The 18,287-nt window shown below is 42.6% G+C and overlaps 1 protein-coding gene across 9 annotated transcripts in view; it reads right to left on the bottom strand.

The window, feature by feature from the left end:
- Mmaa (metabolism of cobalamin associated A) overlaps window positions 1-18,287 on the bottom strand; it is a 32,006-nt gene that overhangs the window by 11,307 nt on the left and 2,412 nt on the right. For 4 of the 9 annotated variants that reach the window (XM_042277494.2, XM_006971728.4, XM_042277495.2 and 1 more), the window contains exons 2-3: window positions 2,466-2,952; window positions 518-640 (exon numbers count right to left, since the gene is read on the bottom strand). In XM_042277494.2, coding sequence (XP_042133428.2) covers window positions 518-640; window positions 2,466-2,904 — 562 coding nt within the window. In that variant the 5' untranslated portion in view covers window positions 2,905-2,952. Of the gene's footprint in view, window positions 1-517; window positions 641-2,465; window positions 2,953-4,424; window positions 5,424-5,673; window positions 6,910-18,287 lie in introns of those variants that run through there. The other 5 variants (XM_076571954.1, XM_042277496.2, XM_076571952.1 and 2 more) reach the window with 4 other exon arrangements.

The following is an 18,287-nucleotide window of genomic DNA, read 5'->3' as shown; positions in this document are numbered from 1 at the left end:
TTTTTCTTTTGGGGGCCGGCCATCCAGCTCCCAAATAAATCACACACAGAGGCTTGTTCTTAATTATGAATGTCTGGCCTTAGCTTGGCTTGCTTCTAGCTAGTTTTCCTTAACTTAAATTAACCCATCTGTCTTTTGCCTCTGGGCTTTTCCCATTCTCTTACTTCTGTAAATCTTACTCTTACTCCATGGCTTGCTGTGTAGCTGGGTGGCTGTGTGGCTGGCCCCTGATGTTCTCCTCCTTCTCTGCTTACTCCTTTCTTCTCCCAGATTTCTCCTTCTATCTATTCTCTGTGCCTGCCAGTCCCGCCTGCCTATCCTTTCTCCTGCCTTGTCATTGGCCATCCAGCTTTTTATTAGACCATCAGGTGTTTCAGACAGGCACAGTAACACAGTCTCACAGAGTTAAACAAATGCAACATAAACAAAAGTAACACCCCTTAGAATAATCTTCCACTTCCCACTAACCTGCAACAGAGCCCATGAGCTGTGCGGTTAGAATGCTGGCCATACTCACCACCACTGGTGCAAGAAGACGGGTCCACTGCTAGCACAGATAACCTGTGCCCTCTGTCAGTCAGCATTTTTCCAAAATACTCTATAAAGGTTGATTTCCCTGCACCAGGCGGCCCAGACAATCCTATAGTGAAATAATGAGATCAGCACCATGACTAGTTTTGATGAATAAACATTAATTTACCTTCTGTTTCCTCTAATTTATGAAAATCATCACTGACATATTCTAACACGCCTTAAAGCAGTCGGTGGAAAACCCATCTCTTTATCCAATTCCCCAGTAGCAGTGAGACAGAAGAAAACACTTCCAAGGTCCATGTTTATAAAGTCCGCTTTCACCAATTACAAAGTGTCTTCCCCGTCCCTGTAGTGCAGGTCTTTAGGGACACACACTTCACTGCTTGTGTTTCAGTGTGTAGACCTTGTACACCCACCACCCTTGCATCACAGTGGGTAATTATTCCACCCGCCCTACTTCTACTTCGGCCCACTGGAAAAACAATCCATGACTCCAGAAACTGCTAGTAATTGAGAAAGTGATTTTCTGTACATTTTTCTGTTGTCTCACTCATTACTAAGAAAATATCCAATAAAGGGAAATCTGAAAAAAAAAATCCTGGTGTTCAGAAAGGCAGGGAAGGCCCTACATGGAACTTCAGTCAAGCATGGCGGGTAAGGGTAACCCTGAGCTGTCAGTGGGGGCTCACCCCAGTGCTGTGGTCTGTACGGTGCCACTCAAGCCCTCCGAGTGCCTCGGCACCCTCCTCGGCTAGCTGCTGCTGCAATAGCAGTCTTTGCAGGTTGGCTTAGGGTTTAAGTGAGATAATGTTTAATATGGTGTGTGACACACACTGCAGGCACGAGAGGCGCACCATGCAATGCAGAACATTAAACACGGCATTCAACAACCTTCAGGAGTACAGACAGGGTACGGCAGGCTTAGGTCCTTACTACAGCTCACGGCAGCTTTCTGTCTTAAGCACCTTTCCAGGGGCTGAATAAATTCATGTTGCTTTAATTTACGATGATGATAAAATGACTGAAGACTGGAGTGTATCAGGACTAAGATCAGGTAGGCCAGAAGGCCCTGAGAAGGTGTGTGTGACTTGCCAAGCAAACACTAAGACTTTTCTCTCTTCAAGGGCTCTCTAAGGTCTACTGTAAGTAGACACTTTGTCACACTGGGTGCTCTCCTTGGGGGTGTGCTAATCTGTCTACAACACATAAAGACCATCAAGACCAGTGTGGGACTCTCATTTTGAGGAAGAAATGTGAAATGGAGGGACAGGTACAAAGACTGGTTGGAGACCTTTGTGTGAAACTGTCTTTGAAACATTCATATCCATTCCTGATCTCGTCTTTCAAATTGCGGCAGAGAGATGGCTGGTAGGTTAGAGCCACCCCTAGAAACTCAGTGAAAAGTATCTCAGTGCAGTGAGCAGCTAGAGTCCTAGGACATGCCTGGAATCCCAGCATCCCAGAGGCTGAGGCAGGAGGACAGCTTAGAAGTCAGCCTGTGAGACGCAGCAAGACTAAAGAAAAGGAAAGGAGAAAAGGTGGGACTTGTCTTCAAGGGAGAAAACAAAACACCAAGGAAACAATTTTCCACTGTGACGGGTAGGGCAGGAAAACAGGAGAACTCACTCCAGATGAGCATCTGGGGACTGCCAGGAGCAGCACACTACTAACAACGCATTCTGGGTGCACTTCTGTTCTGGAATCTACCAAAGAGTCTTGCCACAACAGAATTCTTACTGACTACACAGGCTTGCTTCAAATGGTCATGGTAGTTTTACCATATATGAAGATTAATACTTCATATAAGTATTTAATTCTATCCAAATGTTCAAGGAAAGAAATCTCCGTCTGACCTCACAGAAGGTGGATGTATTTTAGAAGATAGAGTTTAGAAAACCATTTGCACTGAGCAACAGAAGAAGAAAACCGACCTACTCGAAACGTGAGGGGCTTCCCCTGGTTGAGCCGTTCCTGTTCTCGGTGGTGGGCCAGGACCCTCTGAAGAAGCACCTGAGCCAGCTCCTTCTTCCTCGCATGAGTCGATTCCACAAGAGTTATGGCCTCCGCTAAGCAAGCTCTTTGCCCGCGGACCAAACCGGTATAAAGTTTATCCACAAATCTTTGTTCTTTATCAGAAAGTCCTTCTGTGTGGTCCTTTGAGGTTGCCTGGGCACATAACGCTCTCCTTAGGCCTCCAGACAGCAGCACCCACTTAGTACGCTGGTGTCCAGGGGGCTTGGCTGCAGGTGCACTTGGGGTTCGGGATACAGGATGCCGACCTGAGTGAAGGATGCAGTGAAGCCGTGGGGAAGGCACTCTAAGGCTGTTTAGAAGATGCTGGTAAGGATGCAGTAGCGTGGGAAGACTCATTTTGTTTGTAACTGGCTACTTTCTGACTTAATGTGATTTATGAACTCCCTAGAAAGAAGAAAATATATTTTTGAGTCCAACAGATAATTAAAACACTGAAGTAGAAAACTGAGACTGTTTATCCTACATTCTAAGACACGAGGAATCAGGGTTCTCGATAATTTATGTGATAACTAATCTTGGGTGTCAGCTTGACTACATCTGGAATCAATTAAAACCCAGGCTGCCGGGCGTGCCTGTAAGAAATTTTCTTAATCAGTTTATTTGAAGCAGGAAGGCCCACCCTAAATCTGGGCCACACTTCCTGGTGGCAGCCCACAGAGACAGGAAAAAGCAAGCTTTCCTTTCTGCCTGCTTGCCTCACTCTTAGTGGCCAGTTCATCTACCCTGCTGCTGAACTATACCTTCACCAGTATCAGAGCCAACTTCCTCTGGGTTTAAAGAAACCAAAGGTCAGCCGCTCTCCAGGGATCCTGCAGGACTCCAGCTCCAGACTGGGACAGCGAGACATCCAGGCTGGGGGCTGAGAAAGCCAGAAAGTGACACTGCTCCATGGTCTCTGCTCATTTCAGGACACTGGCTTGAGTTCTACCCTAACTTCCCTTGATGATGAATTGAAACCTGTGAGCCAAATAAACCTTTTCCTTGACAAGCTGCTTTAGGTCATGGTGTTTATCACTGTAACAGAAAACTAACTAGGACACTACAGCTTAGGAGAGGCTGCCTTCCTTGGCCACAGTTAGAATAACCCAGAATAATTCAGAATAACCCCAAACATGAAACTACTTTATTGTAAAATACAATCTACATTAACATTGCCCTGTAAACAAAACCAACACAAGGCCTTTGTAAGAGTGCTCCATAAGTCTAGCACTCTGTGGTCCATCTCGGGGATCCACAATACAAAGAACTGAGTTCCAGGAGTTCCTGCCTCTAAATACGTGCTATGGCATACATATGAATGTGTGCGCACACACATAATAATAATGATAAATAAATGTAAAAATGTTTACAAAATCTCATTAGAGTAGATATTTTCTGCCATTTTCTTTCTTGCATTTATCTTAATGATTTCTTCAGGTCAACATACCCGGTTCTGAGGCGTGCACAAAAGATCTGCTCAGAAGATTCCCTCTGCTGCTGGCCTCCTATTCATTCTCTACATAAGGAGTGTGATTAGGAGTGCAGCACTTGAGCGTGCACATACTCAGAGAGACACCCTGAATAATCTGGCCTAAGTGCACAATCAACAACAATAAGCCTTAATGTGAAGTAAATAGCGTAGGCCGCGTAGCAACCAGACCAGTGTATCTCAAAGATGGTCAGAAGCACCTGGTGCCTCTTAAGAATGCCTCTTCCCAGACCCACGCCAGCCTCTGAAGGTGAGTATGCTACGGTTTGAACCACTACAGAACTAGGGAAGAGCCTTTCCAGCTTTACACAACTTCCCACTATATTAAGAAAGTTGACATGTGTGTTGAGTCAGAATGGGACAAAAGTTATGAGCCATGGCCACTCACTTTTGCTGTCATGACTTTGGGTAGGTCCCCTAACCGTTCTGTGTTCCCACTTCCTCTGGAGTGGAAAGACTAGGTCAGAGCAGGGTAGTTGTAAGGATGAAATGACGTGGTTCCTGGGAGAAGCCTGCAGTGGTCAGCATCAGTCTTTGTCGTCATTGTGTCAATCTGTAAACACTGTAATGCTAGGTCACACCCCCACTTCCGGGGTCAGCTAGAATCTGTAGGTAGACATCACCTGCCCAGTTGAGTTTATGGTTGGTTGTTTGTGCATGCTGGTTTCCTTAGACCTTGCAGCACATTGAGTTACTCTATGGCTCCGAGGTCCTTTCTCTAAATGGTACTTCGAGGCCAATGATCATGAAATAGTTAGTAATAAACATTCTACTAGGCAAAAAGAAGAAATGGTTAAGGTTTTTCATTGGTAAAATTAGCTGCTCTGATTTTCCAAGGCCACAATATTTTTCTCTATTCTGAGGAAGGTTGTGATGGCTGTTCTCGGTTGTCAACTTGACTACATCTGGAATTAACTAAAACCCAAATGAATGAGCACACCTGGGAGGGATTTTTTTCTTAATTAAATCATTTGAAATGGGAAGATAAACATTTAATCCAGATCTTTTGAGGTGGGAAGACCCACCTCTAATCTAGGTCACCCCTTCTCTGGCAGCCTGTGTAAGGACCTGAAAGAAGGAAGCGCTTTCCTTCTCTGCCTGCTTGCTTTAACCTCCCTGGCAAGTCCACTCCTTAACTGGCACTAGAGCCTACTTCTTCAGGATTCCAGTGTGCCCTGAAGACCAGCTGAGTGATCCAGCCTTGTGCACTGAACAACTACTGGATGCTTGGACCTTCTGTTCATAGGCAGCTACTTTTGGACTAGCTGGACCACAGCCTGTAAGCCATTCTAATAAGTCATATATATGATATAATATATATATTCATTCTATTTGTTCTATAAGTTCTATTACTCTACAGAATCATGACTAATACAAAGGTACTATAACTTCTGTTTAAATAAAATTAGTCTTATTCTAAAAGGACAATTTATTTTTGAGATTATAATGTAATTATATGATTTCCCCCTTCCCTTTCCTCACTCCAAATCCCCCCATATACCCCATCCTTGCTCTTTTTCAAATTCATCACACACACACACACACACACACACACACACACACACACACGCATGTATCTTCCTCAATATCACCTATTCAGTCTACATTGTTACTTGCATGTAATTTTGAGGGCTGACCATTTGGCACTGATACCCTCGGAAGACAATCTCCCCATTCTCAGCATCCCTTAGCTGCCTGTAGCTCTTCGTATGTGTTAAGGCCTGTGGACTCCCCATCCACTGCAGCATGTCTATTGTTGTTGTCTTTGTTCAGCACGTGTTTAGGCAATCAAGTTGGTGAGACTTCATGTGTGTAACTTCTGACTTTTCTAGGAGACACAGTCTCACCGCAAATACCCTGATAAAAGGACAAGTTTCTTTTTAATGTGTAAAAAATATTAAGTATCCATCACTACCCTTCACATACTTAAAACAACAACAACAACAAAAATGTAGGGGCTAGAAAGATGACCAATGGTTAAGAGCACATACTGCTCATACAAAGGACCCAATTAGTTCCTAACACCCATATCAGGTAGCTCATCAGGTAGCTCAGTACTACTGCAATTCCAGCTACAAGGAATCTGATGCCCTCTTCTGGCCTCAGTGGGCACCTGCACTCACTTGCACATACCCATACACCATGTAATTAAAAAATAAATATTTTAGGGCTGGAGAGATGGCTCAATGGCTAAGAGCACTGGCTGTGACAGAATCTGCCAGCTCTGATTGGACCAAAAGGTGCAGGTCAGCAAGAAAGACTCCTGCATCCCCACCAACACCCCTCATCAGAAGAAACCCTGCAATCTACAAGACCCACTCCCCGTCCCAAGCCCACCTGTCCTACTGGGACCTCAGCAGCTCCCTGAGACACAGAATCTGCCAGCTCTGATTGAACCAAGAGGTAAATGTCTCCTCTCCTAGCCAGGCCCCAGAGGCACTACCCGTGTTCCCCTTCCCCTGCCCATTGCTGCCCTAGGTGCAGGCCAGCAGGGAAGACTCCTGTGGGCAGGCATCCCCACCAACACCCCCCATTGGACCTGACCCTGCAATATACAGACCCACTCCCTGTCCCAAACCCACCTGTCCCCTTGTGACCTCAGAGGCTCCCTGAGACACAGAATCCACCAGCTGATGAGACCAAGAGGACTAAGAGCTCTGACAGGTCCAAGAGAGGCTCACTGAGACACAGAATCCACCAACCCTGATTGAACCAAGAGATCCAATTGGACCAAGAGTGGCCCCCTCAGACACAGGCACCTCTTGCACCTATTGGAGGAAGAGATGGGTAGATGCCAGTGCAAAAATACATACAACAACATAAAGAGCAATATGGCACCACCAGAACCTAGTGGTTCTACAACAGTAAGACCTGATCATCACAATGTAAAAGAAACAGAAAAAAAAAGCAACCTTAAAAATACCTTTATGAAGATGATAGAGGCCTTTAAAGATGAAATGAAAAATTCCCTTAAGGAAATTGAGGAAAAGACAAACAAAAAATTGGAAGAAATCAATAAATCCCTTAAAGAAAGATGAGAAAACCAAGAAAAAGCAATTAAACAGGTGAAGGAAACAGCTCAAGATCTGAAAATTGAAATAGAAACAATGAAGAAGACATAAATAGAGAGAATGCTGGAAATGGAAAATCTGAGTAAATGAACAGGAAACACAGATGCAAGCATAACCAACAGAATGCAAGAGATGGAAGAGAGAATCTCTGGCGTGGAGGATACAATAGAGGGAACAGATTTGTTATTCAAAGAAAATACTAAAGCCAAAAAAATCCTAACACAAAGCATCCAGATTCTGAGGGGGCCACTCTTGGTCCATGAAAGGACCAAACCTAAGAATAATAGGGATAGAAGAAGGAGAAGAATATCAACTTAAATGCACAGAAAATATATTCAACAAAATCATAGAAGAAAATTTTCCCAACTTAAAGAAGGAAATACCTATGAAGATACAAGAAGTTTATAAAACACCAAATAGACTAGATTCCCCCAAAAAAGTCCCCTCGCCACACAACAATCAAACCCCTAAATATACTGAATAAAGAAAGAATATTAAAAGCAGCAAAGGAAAAGGGCCAAGTGACTTATAAAGGCAAACCTATCAGAATAACACCCAACTTCTCAATGGAGATTCTGAACGCCAGAAGGTCCCAGACAGACATAATGCAGGCACTAAGAGACCATGGATGCCAGCTCAGACTATTATACACAGCAAAACTTTCAATGACCATAGACAGAGGCATAACACATTCCAAGACAAAACCAGATTTAAACAATACCTATCCATACATCCAGCCCTACAGAAAGCACTAGAAGGAAAACTTCAACCTAAGGAAGTTAGATGCACCCACGAAAACACAGGCAATCAATAAGCCCACAGCAGCAAATCCCAAAGAAGGGAAATACATATACTATCACCAAAAGATAACAGGAATTAACTGGTCATTAATATCCATCAATATCAACGGTCTCAACTCACCTATAAAAAGACACAAGCTAACAGAATGGATATAAAAACAAGATCCATCCTTCTGCTGCATATAAGCAACACACCTCAACTTCAAAGACAGATAATACCTCAGATAAAGGGCTGGGAAAAGATTTTCTAATCAAGTTGACTTAAGAAGCAAGCTGGTGTAGCTATCCTAATATCTAATAAAATAGACTTCAAACTAAAATCAATCAAAAGAGATTGGGGAGGACATTACATATTCATCACAGGAAAATACCACCAAGACGAAGTTTCAATTCTGAACATTTATGCCCCAAATATAAGGGCTCCCACATATGCAAAAGAAACATTACTAAAGCTTAAATCACACATCAAACCCCACACACTAGTAGTGGGAGACTTCAACACCCCACTCTCACCAATAGACAGGTTTGCCAGACAGAAATAAGAGAAGTAAGGGATCTAACATGTTATGACTCAAATGGACTTAATAGATATCTACAGAATATTCCACCCTAACACAAAAGAATATACCTTCTTCTCAGTACCAACTCTACTAGAATTTCAAAGAAGGGCTAATACCAAGACTCTTTAAACTGTTCAGCACAATCAAAACAGAAGGAATACTGCCAAACTCTTTTTAGGAGGCTGCAAGTTACCCTGATACCCAAACTACACAAAGATGCAACAAAGAAAGAGAATTATACACCAATTTCCCTCATGAACATTGATACAAAAATACTCAATAAAATACTGGCAAACTGAATCCAAAAACACATCAAAAAAATCATTCACCGTGGTCAAGTAGGCTTCATCCCAGAGATGCAACATACAAAAATCTGTCAATGTAAGACACCATATAAACAAACTAAAAGAAAAAAAAAAAACACATGATCATCTCATTAGATGCTGAAAAAGCCTTTGACAAAATCCAACACCCCTTCAAGATAAAGGCCTTGAAGAGATCAGGAGTACAGGGAACGTACCTAAACATAATAAAGGCAATTTACAGCAAGCCAACAGCCAACATCAAATTAAAGGGAGAGAAACTCAAAGTGATTCCACTAAAATCAGGAACAAGACAAGGTTGTCCACTCTCCCCATATTTATTCAATATAGTACTCGAAGTTCTAGCTAGAGCAAAGGGACAACAAAAGGAGATCAAGAGGATACACAGTGGAAAGGAAGAAGCAAACTTTCACTATTTGCAGATGATATGGTAGTATACATAAGTGACCCCAAAAAATCTACCAGGGAACTCCTACAGCTGATAAACACCTTCAGCAAGGATACAAAGATTAACTCAAAAAAATCAGTAGCCCTCCTATATATAAATGATAAACAGGCTGAGAAAGAAATCAGAGAAACATCACCGTTTACACTAGCCACAAATAATATAAAATATCTTGGAGTAGCTCTAAGCAAGTGAAAGACATGTATACAAGAACTTTAAGTCTTTGAAGAAAGAAAATGAAGAAGATATCAGAAAATGGAAAGATCTCCCATGCTCATGGATAGGTAAAATCAACATAATAAAAATGGCAATCTTACCAAAAGCAATCTACAGATTCAGTGCAATCTCCATCAAAATCCCAACACAATTCTTCATAGACCTCGAAAAAACAATACTCAACTTCATATGGAAAAACAAAAAAACCCAGGATAGCCAAAACAATCCTGAATAATAAAGCAACCTCTGGAGGCATCACCATCCCTGACCTCAAGCTCTACTATAGAGCTACAGTAACAAAAACAGCTTGGTATTGGCATAAAAACTGACATGTGGACCAATGGAATTGAACTTAAGACTCTGACATTAATCTGTACACCTATGAACACCTGATTTTTGACAAAGAATCCAAGAAAATAGTAGAAAAAAGAAAGCATCTTCAATAAATGGTGCTGACATAACTGGATGTCAACATGTAGAAGACTGCAAATAGAGCCACATCTATTGCCATGCACAAAATTCAAGTCCAAGTGCATCAAAGACCTCAATAGAAATCCAGTTACACTGAACCTGACAGAAGAGAAAGTAGGAAGTAGTTTTGAATGCATTGGCACAGAAGACCAGTTCTTAAATATAACATCAGTAGCACAAACACTAAGAGCAACAATCAATAAATGGGATCTCCTGAAACTGAGAAGCTTCTGTAAGGCAAAGGACACAGTAAATAAGACAAAAGGACAGCCTACAGAATGGAAAAGATCTTTACCACCCCACATCTGACAGAGGGCTGATTTCCAAAAACTAGACAGCAAAATACCAAACAATCCAATTTAAAAAATGGGCTACAGATCTAAACAGAGAATTCTCCAAAGAAGAATCCCAAATGACCGAAAGCCATTTAAGGAATTGCTTAACATCCTTAGACATCAGGAAAATGCAAATGAAAACTCTGAGATACCATCTTATACCTGTCAGAATGGCTATGATCAAAAACACTGATGACAGTTTATGTTGAGGATTCGGAGCAAAGGGAACACTCCTCCAAAGTGAGAGTGCAAACTTGTACAGCCACTTTGGAAATCAGTATAGTGGCTTCTCAGAAAATTGGTAACCAATCTACCTCAAGACCCAATGATACCACTCTTGGGTATATACCCAAGGAATGCTCAATCATACAAGGACACTTGCTCAACTATGTTCATGGCCACATTATTTGTAATAGCCAGAACCTGGAAACAACCTAGATGCCCCTCAACCAAAGAATGGATAAAGAAAATGTGGTACATATATACAATGGAGTACTACTCAGCAGTAAAAAACAATGACATCATGAAATTTGCAGGCAAATGGATGGAACTAGATAACATCATCCTAAGTGAGGTAACCCAGACTCAGAAAGAAAAACATGGTTTGTACTCACTCATAAGTGGATGCTAGAAGTAAAGCAAAGGATAACCAGACTACAGCCCATAGCTTCTGAGAAGCCAGGTAACAAGGAGGACCCTAAGAGGGACGCATGAATCTCTCTAGGAAGGGGAAATAGATGAGATTTACATGAGCAAACTGGAGGTAATGAAGGGTAGGGATGGGGTAATGGGATGGTCAAGTTTGAACAGGGGCGGAGTGGGAGAGCAATGAGGGAGATATCGTGATTAGAGGAAGACATCATGGGGATAGGGAGAAGCCTGGAGTGAGGGAAGTTTCCAGGAATCCACAGGGATGGCCCCAGCTTAGACTACTAGCAGTGGTGGAGGGGGGTGCCTGATGGCTTACCCCAGTGATAGATTGGCGAATGCCCTAATTGTCATCATAGAGCCTTCACCCAGTAACTGATGGAAACAGATTCAGAGAGTCATGGCCAAGCACCAGGCTGCCCTCCAGAAGTCCAATAGAAGAGAGGGAAGAGGGATTCTATGAGCAAGGGGCATCAAGATCATAATGGGGAAATTTACAGATACAACCAAACCAAGCTAGTGGGAATGCATGAACAGCTGTGGAGCCTGCATGGGACTGGACTAGACCCTCTGCATGGGTGAGACAGATGTGTAGCTTGGTCTGTTTGAGGAGCCCCTGACTGTGGGAACAGGATCTATCCATGGTGCATTAACTGGCTTTTTGGAGCCCATTGCCTATGGTGGGACACCTTGCACAGCCTTGATGCAGGGGGAGAGGCTTGGACCTGCCTCAACTGAATGTGTCAGGCTTTGCTGCCTCTCCATGGGAGGCTATACCTTTTCGGAGGAGGGGATTGGGGGTGAGCTAACTCCTGAGGTGTTCAAGTCTTCAAGTAGTCAATGCTACTTGAGGTCTAAAAGAATGAAAAAGCTAAAGCATGATGCAGGTTTTCCTGGCTGAGGCCTTAAATGTGTACATTTTTAACAGAGGTGTGGCTATACAGAACTATACAGAACTAGTGATGGGAGACAAGGTTTGAACCAGGACAAAAACTCCCCTTTGTCTGTTGTTATGGGTAAATGAGAGTCTTTCACAGAGGCAACACAATCAACCTTAGCACGAATGGTAGTAATATTACAGCAGGAGTAGGACACACATCTAGAAGAGTGTGAGAAGTGAGTGGTGAGACTCTAGTACCACAGAATCCAGAGTAAGAAACCTGAGCAAGGCTCCCTAGCAAGGAAAAGAAGAAGAAGAAGAGCCTCGGATTGGGCTATCAAGGGATAGAAAACAGAAGGCAGATTCTAGAACTTCCTGTCCCTGTTAGAATCCTCAAGGCTGACACATCTGGCATGCTGCAATTTTAAAAACAATCAAAACTACCACAGAGAGGATACTGCTGATCTGAACTTACTTCTCCACTTGCCTGGCACTTCATAGAGTTTATAAACCATCTTCAAACACTTGATCTTATTCTCTAGTTCCACGAAGACACTATGATGACAGTTGGTCTCAATTAACAGAAGGGGAAATCAAGAATGAGTGAAGTGTCCTTAGTCACGGGACCAGGACTAAAATCCAGGACTTTGGGCTCTTTCTGACATTTTTCTTTTTTTTTTTTTTTTTTTTTGGTTTTTCGAGACAGGGTTTCTCTGTGTAGCTTTGCGCCTTTCCTGGAGCTCACTTGGTAGCCCAGGCTGGCCTCGAACTCACAGAGATCCGCCTGGCTCTGCCTCCCGAGTGCTGGGATTAAAGGCGTGCGCCACCACCGCCCGGCTATGACATTTTTCTTAATGAAGTATGTTAGTACAAAAGAGATGTCCTGTGGCAAAAAGGAAATAGTTATTCATAACTGCCTATCTCTGAAATTGAGTAAGAAGAATTTTTGTAATGAAGAAAGGCTAGAGAACAGAGGAAGGCACCCTCATGCCACAGAACATTCTTACTATCAAATCTAGTCCTACATCCTATGAAACGATAATCACATTTGGTCTAAAAACAAATGAGAACTATTTAAAATATGTCCTTTTTATATTTACAGGTCTCACCATGACTACTCTTGTTACCTAACAAGCCCAAAGGAATACAATGACAGGGAAGAGGGGGACCCCCAAACCAATTAGATTACATAGCTTTCAGCCAATAACATGTTTGAGCATTTACTGCGCATCATGCTCTAGTCTAGTACTGGGAATGCAGCAACACCAAAAAAGGCTGATGCCATTATGTTATTATGGGAAAAATCTATCATCTGTCAGTCTGTCTGTCTGTCAGTTACTGCAGCTAGATCTGAATGAGCCAGGGAAAATTCAGGAGAGACAGTTCAAGACAAGTTGAATACAAGGCTTTACAGACAGATGAGATGTGAAGCCAGCACAAGAACTCATCACACATAATTATTAAAAGGACCTCTGGCTATTCCATGTAAAACTCCAAAGTAGAAACTGAGGAACGAGATGTAAGAACAGAGATGAGACAACAAGAGAGGAAATTATTGTAATTGTACTGATGGGAGATGAAGGCCTGGACCAAGTGGAGGTGGTGCTGAATCAAATTCCATGTGATTTCTGAAGGAGCTGTTTTTATACAAGATGTGGGAAGGGAAACAAAGCAGTTAAGATCTAGCTGAAAGGTCTATCCTGAGCCATAGAAAGCTCAAGACTGGGAGGTGAGGTTTGAGGTCTAACCAGGAGTTGAGGGGAGATATAGCCACAAAAATAAATTCAATTTTTATTTTTTATTATTTCTGTGTGTTGGGGGACACATGCTTGTGTATATGGGTATGGCCAGTCATGCATATGTCACATGTGTGTGGAGGCTAGGGTTGCTGTCTGAAGTTTTCCTTAATTGCTCTCCACCTTGTATACTGAGGTAGTCTCTCACTTGAACTGGTTCACTGATTTGGCTAGTTTAGTTAGCTAGCTTGCTTTGGGATCTCTCTGTCTGCCTTTTGAGATTACAGTCTGTCACCACGCCTGACAGGCATTTAGTGGGCACTGTGGACCTGACAGTCCTCACACTTGGATGTCAAGTGCTTTATCTATTAAGCCATCTCCCCAGTCCTAGATTGAATTTTTTCCCTCCCAGACAGGGTATTTCTATGTGGCCCTGGGCTGTCCTGGAACTCACTCTGTAGACCAGGATGGTCTCGAACTCACTGAGATCTGCCTGCCTCTGCCTCCCAAGTGCTGGGATTAAAGGTGTGTGCCACCAATGCCCGGCTCGCAGACCACATTTTTATGACTTTAGAGAAGCGGCATGTTGTTATAGTGTATAGTATCTCTGACAGTATCCCTGTCTTGGACTTCCTCAACTCTGTGAATATATTATATTACTTTACAAAGGATAACTGAAGTACGCTAATAGAATTCAAGGTGCTAGTTGGCTAAGTTAAAGACAAAAAAAATTAGTCTATTTAATCCAAGTTGACTCAGTGGAATGACCAAGGCCCTTTAAGATGAGGAGGAAGGCAGAAAAAAAACCACAGTCTGATGGCATGAGGGCTAATCTACACTTGCTGGCTTTGTGGGTGGAGTAGAGGACCAAGAGCCCTCAGTGAAGGCTGACTGGAGAGGCTGGGGAAACACCAAAGAGGCAGACTCCACTGAGATGAGGATGGACCACAGTATCAAGGACACCTTAACTTTAGCCTACTCTGACCCATGCCCGCCATGACCAAGCACACTCATTTTTGACAACAGATCTGTTGGGCCAGCAAGAGAGTTCAGCAGGTACAGGCGCTTGCTACGCAAGCCTGGTCACCTGAGTTTGAGACCCAACACCCAAGCAAAGGTGGACAGAGAGAACCAACTCCACTAAGTTGCCCTCTGACTTCCACATGCTGGACTGCGCATGTGCATCCTCCCCCACACATTAATTAATTATTAAGAAAATAATTCTGTGTTGTCTTAAGGAACTAAGTGTGTGATAATTGCTATAGTCACACCAACAGAAAACTAATACAGTTGCTATAGCAACCACAATTTTTTTTTAAAGATTAGAATTTAGATTTTTAAATGAGAAATGTCTAATAACCACTCATGATTTAATTATCTTTGCCATAACCCGTGACCTCTCCATTCCTCATTTAGATCTTTCCTAACCCGGGAATCAACTTGATGAGACTTTTACTATTTATTGTAACCTTCAGTGTTACATTCAATATATGTGCATGTCAACTTCCAAATTAGACATAAAATTAGCATATCTTCTAAAAAAGAAAGTAGCTAAAAGAATTACATGCAAGGTGAAAAGGGCAGTTAGTGTTTTAGCTATGCTTCTACACAGATTTTTATCAGACTCATACAGAGATTAGAAGTACAACCACACTCTGAAACGTGTTACCCACAGGTGCCTATTATGTCTATTCTGCCATAAACACTTGTTTGACTGACAAATGTCTCTTGAGTTGAACTAGCACCCTCTGAGACACATTCCCCAACCTTCCCAGACAGTTAGCCATGCTAGTCAATGCTCCACAACCTTCCGTTCACATCTGCGATACAATACTTGTTGATTGTGTTGAAATCTATGAACCAGTTCTCATCACCTCCTGTCAGCTGATGAGCCTCCCATAGAGAGGACAGTATCTAGTCTTTATCTCCTCAGGCTCTAGGATAGTGCCTGCACGTGGCACACTTTCAAAACTGTTCTTTTAGACTTATCAATGGGACTCAACCTGTTTTCCACTGAATATGCTATGGGGGAAGAGTCTGACCAACAATAAAACCTGTGTCCACAGAGAACCTGGACAAAACCCAGTCTCCTGTTCCAAGTGCCCTGCTTTCAGTCAAGACATCCTTGGCATCTAACCAAATCTCCAAAGAAGAAATTCAATATATAAGGAACCAAACACACAATAAGGATTTGACCAGATGGAAATATGTCCATTCATAACACAAGCAAATTCTCTAAACAAGATGAATAAAAACTGTCTAATAAAAATAGTATATCCTCTTTTAACATATAAAAAAGTAGTTTCCTAAAACAATTTTAGGATAATATTTTTATTAATTGAGTATTTCATGCATGCAATGTCCCCCAACAATTTAATGGCAATCTTTCTGGGAAAACTCATCTAACTACGATAAGCTTACCGTCTGTCCTACAGGCAGTTCCTTTGACCCCACAAGGATCTTAAAAGTCCTTTAAGTGAAACACAACTAAGAACTAAGAAAAAAATGGCATCATTTTCACACGCTCCCAATAAACTAAAAAGTTACCCAGATTCTACTGATACCAGACTATTTCTAAGAGATGATTTTTTTTTTGCACCCCACCTCTATGTGGATGGCAGACATCAACAGCTCTGCTTCACTTCATGTGTAGTATGTATGAGGTTCTGTGTGTACTTTCCTAACTAATCCATGCACCACAACACAGGAGATCCTGGTGTGTGGGTGAGGAGGCTCAGCACCATGAGGGGGAACGGCCAAGGCGTCACAACCAGTGCTGGGATTTCATAAACACAGATATGCATGCTGGGCCCTCAAGGGAAAGTATAATATCCTTTATATTATCCTTTTTCATTTTTTGTCAAAATTACAAAGTCAGCATGAATTCCAATCATGTGTTAGATACAGAATAGACTAAATTTTAAGCATTTTAAAACATTCTTTCATTTCAAAGAAAAGTCACACCCAATAAATCCATAACTTATATAACTCATTGTTTAATTAAACTGATTTTAAAGGGTCCAATATATTTCTTAAAAGTGCATATAACTTGGCCTAATGAACGAGTTTCTATCTTTTTTTTTTTTTTTTTTTTTGGTTTTTCGAGACAGGGTTTCTCTGTGTAGCTTTGCGCCTTTCCTGGGACTCACTTGGTAGCCCAGGCTGGCCTCGAACTCACAGAGATCCGCCTGGCTCTGCCTCCCGAGTGCTGGGATTAAAGGCGTGCGCCACCAACGCCCGGCACGAGTTTCTATCTTTAATATACATGTCCCAGGCAGAACTGAGAAATAAGTTAGAACTTGACTGACATTCTAGCAGTCTCTGTCCACTATACCGGCAAAATGATATAAGCAGAGGGGCTTCTCACTTGCTCATGGAACTAAACATCTCCGCCTGCTGTCTGAAGGACAGACATCAAAGACTGTGGCCAATAATCATATCTGTTAATCAAACTGTTAATTAATTGTCATGATTTCTGACAGTAAGGCTTCATCCTGCAATCTGTAAGCTAAGCATTTCCAAAACACAGAATTCTGCAGCATTTACAGCATTCAGTCGCTTACTTCAAAGCACTGTGGGACCTAATAAGCCAGGATGCCAGTGTTTTAATATACAACGAAAAATACTAAGTAGGCACAGATACTGCAGTAGGCTGTCATCACGTCCTGCTATGCTTGCCTGGATCTTAAACGTACTGAAGGTCTAGGTGTAAGAGGCTTCATTCTAAGCCCTCGATGCTAGCTACCAGGGGCAGTAGAGCCATGAGGAAGTGGGGCCTTGTGGAAGCTGTGCCCTAGGGGTGTCTTCTCTCTTTCATTCCTGGCTCCCGGGGCAGGCAGCACCTCGGCCACAGGCTCCCACCGTAATGGACTGTGCCACCACAGGGCCAGCGGGGACAACAACTGAACACACCTGACCTGAGAGAGGGTCACATGGATAGAAACATTTTGAGTTCACATCTACTTGCCTCAAAAATGTGATTTATTTATTATTTCTTCTCCATCCTCCACATCTCTCTAATGCAATGGGCTTCAAACTCTGTATCCATAAGAAGGAATATATTTACAACACACACGCACATGCGCAAGCAAGGAACACAAATATCACCCAAAGACACTTAGCCCTTTTACACGTGATACCCTCTAGTATTGCCTCTTCTGGTTTTCTAACGCAGACTGAAGATGGGGAAAACGTGAAGTTTGGATAATCTCACCATTATCCATTCACCCTCCACACTGCCATGCATCTCATGTGCACATTACTCTCCTTAACCATTCAAAGGCCCCCCTTGCCTCACCTGAAGAAACAGAGAATGGCTTTTTTTCCTGACTGTGCCACTCATTCAGTCAACACTTACGGAGAAGCTACAGGGCAATGTAGCTTGGAAAGCACTGACATACGGGACAGGCATGACTACTGATAGCAGAAGTGTACATCCAGGAAGGACAGTCATTACATAAATATCTTAGACTCCTTCATGAATTCTTTATCACCCTCTCCAACTTACTCCATTCCCCTCAGCGTTTACTTCCTGCTATAACCATTCTGATTTGCACAGAGATCCCAGAGAAGGCTACGCTCTTCTATACAGAGTGGCTGTCATCCATCTTCTTTCTACATGGGATGCCCTCTTCCTCATCATCTCACAAAATCCTCCTCAGCTTCCAAGACCAGCTCCAGTGCATCCTCTGCAGAACTCCCACTGAGTGCTTTCTTGACACCAGTTCACTCCTCCTGCCTCTCGCCATCACTCACGGACCACACTC

The sequence above is a fragment of the Peromyscus maniculatus genome, chromosome 5, assembly GCF_049852395.1.
Source record: "Peromyscus maniculatus bairdii isolate BWxNUB_F1_BW_parent chromosome 5, HU_Pman_BW_mat_3.1, whole genome shotgun sequence".
Lineage (NCBI taxonomy): Eukaryota > Metazoa > Chordata > Mammalia > Rodentia > Cricetidae > Peromyscus > Peromyscus maniculatus.
This window is presented reverse-complemented; position numbering and strand designations above follow the sequence as displayed.